This window comes from Phoca vitulina, unplaced genomic scaffold (genome assembly GCF_004348235.1).
Source record: "Phoca vitulina isolate PV1807 unplaced genomic scaffold, GSC_HSeal_1.0 scaffold2, whole genome shotgun sequence".
Taxonomy (NCBI): Eukaryota; Metazoa; Chordata; class Mammalia; order Carnivora; family Phocidae; genus Phoca; species Phoca vitulina.
The window spans coordinates 89014315-89023205 of NW_022589705.1; the positions used below are offsets into that span (position 1 = coordinate 89014315).

Below are 8891 nucleotides of genomic sequence, written 5' to 3' on the forward strand. Positions count from 1 at the left end.
GCTTGTTGTCGTAGAGGAGAATATTCTGTGAGACAGAGGGAGGTTAGAACACACACACTGATACACACTTGCACGCACTATTCGTACACATATAACCACGTGCAAGTACCTGTACACACACATGCATGCCGAGGTAGGTCCCCTGGTTTTCCACTTCAGCTCTGCCATGTATGAGCTGCTTTGCCCCCTCCGTGCCTCGGTTTCCTCATCTGTAAAATGGGGATGATCGCAACACCTACATCATAGGGGAGTTAGGAATGCCCAAGAGCTTAGAACAGGGCCTGGCGAGTAGTAGGTGCTCATTAAATGGGAGCTGTTGCCTCACCCCCATCACAGGTGAACATGATCGTGCTTGACAAGGACCTGGGCATCCCTAAGCCGTTCGGGCCCCAGGTGGAGGAGGTGTGCTGTCTGGAGACGCACGTGCGCTCCCTGCTGGAGCCCCTGGGCCTCTGTTGCACCTTCGTGGATGACATCTCCGCCTACCACAAGTTTCTGGGGGAGGTGCACTGCGGCACCAACGTCCGCAGGAAGCCCTTCTCCTTCAAGTGGTGGCACATGGTGCCCTGAGCTGCGGGGGGGCTGTGCTGTGCGGGTCTCAGCCTGTCACTAACCAAGATTGTGGCGGGACCGGCCCTCGTGGTTCTTAGGATTGCAAGACGCCCTTCAGCGATAATGGTCAGGAAACTTGGGGTGGGTGGGGGGGGAGGATGATTATTTCCAGGACCTGGAAATTTTGCGGCACACCTGGGGCCACACAGCAAAGTCGCAGGGAGAGAGAGATGGCACAGGCCTGGGGTTCTGCTTTTTGGGGGGTCGAGGGTGGGGGCCGGGGCTTTTGCGGGCTCCTTCTTTATTGGTGAACTTAAAACATAAAAGCAGGATTGTAAAGCTCGGGGACGAGGAAAATCAAGGGGCCCAAATGGTCAGCTTTAGAAACCAGCCAAGATTTCTAAAACAAAGGAGCCTGGGGGAGGAGGAAGCCTGGACTTTTACCTAGTCCTGTGGCTGGCAACGAGCTTATCGGAGACAGCTTGCTTTGAAGTGGATACCTCAGGGATCAAAGCCCAAGTCAGGCACTTGCATTACCAAGAAGAGAAAACACAACTGTCGGGCTTTGGGCTGACACGACAGGGGCCCTGGCACGTCTCTCCTCCCTTCCTTCTCCAGACCCCTGGCACCAACCCCTCCCCCGCCAAGAGCTTCCCCCTGCCTGGCAAGGACTTGACAAGGCATGGACTGTCCCCCCTCCCCCCGGAGGCCTCCGGGAAGGGGGTAGGGATTTGGGATATCTGTACTTTGCCATCTCTCAGAAGGGCCCCAGCGTCCACCAAAGTCACCCCTGATGAGTCTCAACTCGGTCCTTCCTGAAAACAGCTGTGCACTTGGCTGGTGTCTGTATAGCCCTGACATGCAAAACAAAGAAACAAAAACTCTGTACCCAAACCATTCCCAAACAGTCCTTAGTCCCTTGTCCACAATTGAAGGAAGGGAGAAGGGAAGAAGGTTCTGGAGGCTCTGGGATCGCCAGCTCTGGCAACCGTGCCCTGAAGGTCAAGGTAGATCCCCCGGAAAGGGACCCTGGGGCCCCAGACGTACCTTGAACTGCTGTCATCATTTCAAATTCAGCTCCCCTGGGGTGTGCAGGTGGCTGCCTGCAATTATTCCTTCCTTCCCGGCCTCTCTCAGATCCCCTTGGCTTTCTCTCTGCAGTGTAGACATCACTGACTAGCTTCCCCATTCCCTGAGGGTCCAATAATTTAGCTTAGAACCTTCCCCAGAAGTGGATTTTATCAGACCTCTCCATTTCCAAGATGCTCCTTATACCTCATCTTTCTGGTGGACACAGGCTCTCCCAAATGCTTGCAGGGGTCCCCCCAGACCAGCGTCCTTGTACCTGAGAGCGCCGTGGGTGTAGATGCCCGGGCTCAGCCATATCCTTCTCCTGCCTGGTTCTCCATTCCCTGGGCGGTCCCTGGCCCCCCTCCTCGCATGCCTCCACTTCCTATTCCTGATGCCATCCCTCTAAGCAGCTAGATGGGGACTTTTTCACCATCAGCCAGGCTCAGACCTGCCCCCAGGATATGGTTAAAGGCCCACCTCTTCTCCCCAGACCTTAGACCCAACATCTAAGGACCTGGCCTGGCCCCCAGCCCAACAGCCAGTTCTGGACCAGCTGGTGGCCTTAGACACAGACTGTCTCTCCCATGGAAGTTCACCGGCGCGTTTGCTGAACACCCTCTCATTTACATAACTAGATTAATTCCCTGGCTCCAACCCAAAAGACTCGGTTTCAACTAAAAAAAATTTCCTTGAGGGCCAGCTGATGTCAGGAGAATAAGTGAATTATAATTCCACTTTGCAGGCTAGAAAGAACCAGTTTATAGCCAATGAGAGGGTTATAAATTTGTATTCTTGGGAGAACAGGATTTTCTTCTTGGGTTATTTCATTCACGCATTCAGCAAACATTTGTTGTGTGCCTACTAAGCACCAGGCACAGTGCTGGCTTCTGAGGTATATGGTGGTCAGTAGCACACTGGGCCTGGTCCCTGCCTCCTGGAGCTGGTCAGTTCTCAACATGCACTGTCCACATCTAAATGGCCAGCATTTGTCCTTTTAGTGCTGTGCTCTTTAGAAGCGGCAACCCACTATATTCAGGAAATGCCCAGAGCACAGATCTTCCTGCAAATCACTATTTTGGATGAAGGTGGAGGGTTCTTTTTCAACCAGGCCTCCTTTCCCACCCACCTGGGCCAGTACCATCCGACAGATCAGACCCCAGAGTCTTCAGAAGCTGTTGTGCCCCTGACTTTGGGGGCCAAAGCCCCAGATCTCTGCAACCCCAGAGCTGAAAACACCAAGTGCCTATTTGAAAGTGTTCATCTGGAGACTTAGAGTTTGTCGTGTGTGTGTGTGTGTGTATTAAGTTAATGTGGGGTTTGGGATTTTCTTTCATTTTTTTTCTAGTCCACCTTAAGAGGAAGTGAGCACCTCCCATGAGGAGACAGTGTGTGTTTATAGATTTTTCTAAAACTCTCCCCGTCGGTAAGTTGATAATTTCTGATGATTCTGGAGTGTCCAGGACTCAGACTCATATTTCCATCTTGCTTGCCCACCCTGCCTCGTGTGACTACCCTCAGCGTGTGCACCTCCCCCAATACCCATGGACTCATCGCTCTTCCCCACCCCCCACTTTCTATAAATGTAGGCCTAGGATACAGTTCTGTGTTGCAAAACTCAACTAAGTTTCTGTTTCAATCTTTATTTTGAAATATTTTGTGTAAGAGGGAAGGGGGGTATGCCATGAAGATGGCAAGAAGCAGGGCACAGTTTCAACTTTCTGGATGAGAGACCATGATGGAGATCAAAAGATGTTTGGGGAAGAGCCTAATTAAATAGCAATAAAATAAACCATCAGAGGGGAAGTCATGTGTTGTGATGTTTGTTGTTGCCTCATCAACACAGCCTGGAGTGAAGCAGGCCAGACAGAGGCACTGTTCTGGTCTTGCAACGCCTGCTCTTCTGGGCACAAGGTCAGGGCTCAGCAAAGGTATCTCAAGAGTTTGGAATCCCCCACACATTCAATGGATGTGTATTACATGGCCACCACCCAAGGTCAAGACCAATACGCACAATAAAGTCTGGCTGTGTTTTTCTGGTGGTGTTCCCCAGAAGTAGACCCTGAAATGAGCAATTGAGAACAAGTGATTTATTATTTATTAAGTGAAGGGTACAGGACAGGGAAAGGGAAGAAGCCGAATGAGAATGTGACTTGAGGTGTAGCCTCAGCCTGATCACTGGAGAGCTCTGGAGCATAAGTGCAGCTCAGAATTGTCCCACCTGGAGGCAGAGTTTTGTACACCTGCACCAGCCAGTCATTGGCTATGGGGACTTTGGCTCTCTGAATGGGTAAGGTGGCACCAGTGGCCCATGAGCAATCATCTAAAGAGGATCACAGCTGCAGTTAGCAGCAAAATCACAGGAGCTGGGGAATGGGCTCACAACCAGAAGAGGATCTGGTAGGGCACCAACAGTGTCCACTGCTCTGGATCATATCATGTTCTTATAATATGGAATTGTTACATGTGGGCATTTGTGATTTGACCCATGGTATAAAAATCCATACTACATAGCCATGGTCTAACAGGGTCTTTGTGAACAAACTCTCTGAAGCCCAAAAATAAAGCCACCTAGTTGCTTGCTGAGCCTGGAAGCCACTCCTCAGCTCTTTGGAATGGACCTGGGGGCTTCTTGCCCCTCAGCCCCATCTTGGACTTCTGGACTGATGTTTTGGTGAAGCCATCTTAAGAAGAGACTGCAAAATGAAAACCACTAGTTCTCATACTCCAAGACTTAACCCGTGGGTCCAGCTCTCTGAGGTCATGCTTCCCTTTTATACCCAACTAAGGTGGCCCAAGCCACAGCAATGACAATCTTCGCTAGGGTTTCCCCAACCACCAATTTCTGAGACTCCCCAAGGGATGGTGGTGTGTTAAATCCAGCCTGGTGGTGCTTTCCTATCTTGGCCACTCACCTACAGCATGGCTGGAAGTCACCCTGAGACTTCTAGAACAGCACTTTCCAATAGAAATGTAATGCAAGCCACGCATGTAATTTTAAATTTTCTACTTGTAGGACATCTTCATTCAGATTAGCCACAAGTGGCTACCACATTTGAAAGCATAGTTCTAGAATCTTCTCTGCCAGGCTGAGCCCAATTATAAGAGTAGGCACATTCCTTAAATCCCCAGTGTCCAGCTAGTCTGACTGCAATAGCTAACAAAAGTTTATTATTATAATACCGAAAAGAGAAGCATAAAATAGACATCAGCCCTCCCTGGCCCCGGTGCGCAGAGCCTTGCCCCTCCAGAAGGTCCTCTTGCCTGAGTGTAGCTGCTGCCGTGTTACCAAAACTGGCCTCTCCCTCAGCAAGGCGAGTATCTTTGGCCATGCCACCTCTGCCCACTGTCAAGATGAGAACCCCCACCAGCCTCACAGAAAATAGAACCGCCTCGATTCTAGCCTCCTTCCCCTCACTGTCATCTGGGATACAACTCGAGTCCACACGTTACTGCGGGATGTTGTCTGCAGGTCCCCAGTGAGTGGAGTTGAAGTCTCCATTATCTCAGCCCCTTCATTCCAAACGGGACCTGATCCATACCTCAGCAGAGCCAAAAGCTTGTGGAAGTGGGATCCCTCCCCCCAAAACAAAAGAGCAGCCAGGGATGAATTCTGCCTGCCCAGTGCTACATATCCAGGATCTTCACCCAAGTGGCATCAGGTCCAGGGGACCGAGGGCGATATTTTTGGTAACTAAATATAGTGAGTGACATCAAATGACAGCACGTGGAATCTCATCCACCAGCTGAACAACCAGAAAAAGGACATGCCCAGGCAGAAAGCTCAGCTCTGCCGCCTTGTCTCCAGGCTGGCTGATGTGAGAAATCTGCCTTTTCACTTGTGCTTCACCTCTGGGCAGCCCAGGCTCCTTTTGAGCCCTGATCTCTGAGAAAACAAAGGTCTGGGCTTCTCTAGCTAGTCTGGAAGCAAAGTGCCAGGTTCAGGTCAAGCCTGCTTGTGTCCCAGCCCCTCACGCTCTATAAGCTAAGGCCCATTTTGTCCGTCGTGGGTATGCTGCCAGATGACTCTTACGGACCAGTCTCTGACCTGCATTCTGGAGCCCTCCTTACATGCTACCCTGCTACTGGAAATGTTACAAGGATTATTCTACTTACCTTCTGCAATTCCTGGCACATAGCGCTCGGCAAAGACTTTTTTTTTTTTAAGATCTTATTTATTTATTTGAGAGAGACAGAGAGAGCAAACTCACGGGGAGGAGGAGCAGAGGGAAAGGGACAAGCAGACTCTGAGCTGAGCGCAGAGCTCGACCCAGGCCTCGATCCCACAACCCTGAGATCATGACCTGAGCTGAAATCAGGAGTCGGACACCTAACAGACTGAGCCACCCAGGCGCCTCAAGCCACCCACATGCCCCAAATACGTTTTGAATGAAAGAAAGAAACGCCTGTTTGGCTAGGCAATGGAAACAGAAAAATCAGCCCAACTAGATGTGAGGTGTTAACAGCCACCATTTCTTACTCACTGACTACGTGCCAGGCACCTGCCAGCTTGAACTATGTGAAAAGCTGTTTTGAAGGTCAAAATGATCAAATAGAGATGATTTCATATGATATTTTACATTCCTCATCGCCTCTGATTCCCCCCCACAGAGCTGTGGGGTTACTATCCCCACTTTACAGATAAGAAAACTGAGGCTCAGGGAGGAAGTGACTTGGCTCAAGTTTCCACAGCAGGAAGTAGTGGAACCAGGATTCCCACCAGGGTGATCTGACTCCAGACCGACCTGCTGAGCCTCTGCTCTGGACTACCCCGTCTGAGAAGCAGCTTCCTAACGCGAGTCCAGCGGGTCATCAGCTCTTTTATTCATAAATGTTTCCGTTGTGCCAGTCATTTCTTAGTGTGGCCCATTAGAACCTTACAACAAAAATGCCCCACTACCTGCAAGCATATGTCTGGGGATTATAGGATTCCTATAAACCCCTCAAAGGCAACAGAGCCCAGGGTGAAATGACCTGTCCACAATGTAGTGTGTTCTCTCCAGGCTTCAGCTCAGGGTAAGATGGCATCTCCAAACGTGAGAAGCAAATTACATTCATTCATCTGCCGTATCCATTCTTTTTTCCAATTAACAGTTATTGTAAGCATCTATTGTGCATAAAACTAAAGTGATGGTATGATTTCTCATCTAAACCAGAGTGAAAGGGGGCACTACCAATAATTTCACCCGGATAACAGGTGAGACAGGAACCACGCTGGGCAAACCAGGATATCTGTTCTCCCTGGAAACCCCTATGCATGAGACATGATCTCATCCCTCCAGGAACTGATAGCCAAGTCAGGGTGACAGACAGGAGTCAGGCTGATGGAGTAGGCACTTGACAAATATTTGCTGCAGGGAGGAATGAGAAAGGTACAAAGAGCTGTAGAATCATACACACACACACACACACACACACACACACAATTTTTTCCAGCTGGGAGAGTGACCAAGGGTGGTCCTGGTGTTCATTTAGGCTAGGATGAGCATCGAATGAGTGTAGGAATGGATGGCTGGTCAGAGAAGGGGGGCTGCCAAGCTGAGCAGAGATACAAGGGGGCATAAATGTGTGCCCTATTTCAGAAATGGTGATCATAGCGAGTGGCTAAGACATAGACTAAAGCTATGCTGGAAACACAAGGGTTTGAGAAATAGGGACCCTCTGAAGATTGGGATAGCTGCAGCCACGTGATCAATCCTGCATTTTAGAAAAAGGACAGTAGGGGCGCCTGGGTGGCTCAGTCATTAAGCGTCGGCCTTGGGCTCTGGTCATGATCCCAGGGTCCTGGGATCGAGCCCCGCGTCGGGCACCCTGCCCCGTGGGAAGCCTGCTTCTCCCTCTCCCACTCCCCCTGCTTGTGTTCCCTCTCTCGCTGTGTCTCTCTCTGTCAAATAAATAAATAAAATCTTTAAAAAAAAAGAAAGAGGACAGTAACATAAATATTTTTTACTGCTCTTAAACTAATAGGAAAATAATTTTTAAGGAACTACCTGAAGAATGATCAAACCATGGTACATGCCTACATTTAAACATTTGGCAGCACATAGATGAAATAAATCTATGAGCACTGACGTGGAAAGAGCTCCAAGACATTGGGGCGCCTGGGTGGCTCAGTTGGTTAAGCGTCTGCCTTCAGCTCAGGTCATGATCCCAGAGTCCCTGGATCAGGCTCCCTGCTCAGCAAGGGAGTCTGCTTCTCCCTCTCCCTCTGCCCCTACTTGTGCTCTCTCTCTCAAATAAATAAATAAAATCTTTAAAAAAAAAGAGCTCCAAGACAGAGCATTTGATGTTGGTATTTTTTTTAAAAAGGGAAAAAAGAACGTCAAGCAAAGCCATGAATTTCTATAGGAACATACATATGTATACACATGCAAAGAAAAAGATAGGGAAGCAATCCCATGAAACTAACAATAGTAATCACCTCTGGGAAAGGAAGTGTGACCGAGGGGATTTAAACTTTATCTATGTTGCTTGAAATTTTTACATTGTGAGGATTTAATTACATATGTATTTTTAAATTTTTTTTGAAAGCTGCCTGAAACCCGTGGCATCTTTTTTATGCTGAAGTCTTCCCATCCTGATTAGCATAATCTCTTTTATTCCTCTTTTATTCCCCCGGCTGGGCTTCCCACCACAGTTTAAGACTGACCAGCTCCTTACAGATACTAATTCATTTACTCCTGCCTGTGAGGAGACTGATTCTTTTTCCCCATTTTACATGATAGAAAAGTAATGCACAGAGACAGTAAGTAACTTGCTCAAGGTCACACGGCAAATGACTGATAAAGCAGCATTTGAACCTCCAATGGCCTGCACACTTAACCACTCCACCTCCCTGCTCTCTAGAAGGTCAAAATTGCTTTTAACTTTTTGCACCCCTCTGACTTGTTCTGTTTCCAGGGAGCCAATGTCTAGTCACTACCGATGAGTATTTACCACTATTTGTTTTTTGCGTTTCATTTACATGACTCTGTCTCTGATAGAAAGGGATGCTCAAAATTCAGATTCAGCTGGAAAGGGAATTTTATCATGGACTGTGTTGACAAAGCACACACCCACACACATCCAGAGGATCAAATTAACTGCTAATTTGAGAGTATGCTGGTGATGTGGCAGGCAGACGGGAGTGAGACAGAGGTTAGCAGGGTGGGTGAGCTCTAATTGTGTGTGCGTGTGTGTGTGTGTGTGTGTGTGTGTGTGGTGTGGTGTGATGCTATAGGGCCCAGCAACGTGACGGTCCCCAGAAGGCCTCGGGCCATTTACTAAGTCCC

The 8891-nt window shown here is 48.9% G+C and overlaps 1 protein-coding gene across 2 annotated transcripts in view; it reads left to right on the forward strand.

The window, feature by feature from the left end:
* The window catches only part of PADI2 (peptidyl arginine deiminase 2), a 44757-nt gene extending 41336 nt beyond the window's left edge, over nucleotides 1-3421 (forward strand). For both annotated transcript variants that reach the window (XM_032392707.1, XM_032392716.1), the window contains one exon: nucleotides 337-3421. In XM_032392707.1, coding sequence (XP_032248598.1) covers nucleotides 337-570 — 234 coding nt within the window. In that variant the 3' untranslated portion in view covers nucleotides 571-3421. The remainder of the gene's footprint in view (nucleotides 1-336) is intronic.
* The last annotated feature ends 5470 nt before the right edge of the window (nucleotides 3422-8891 follow it).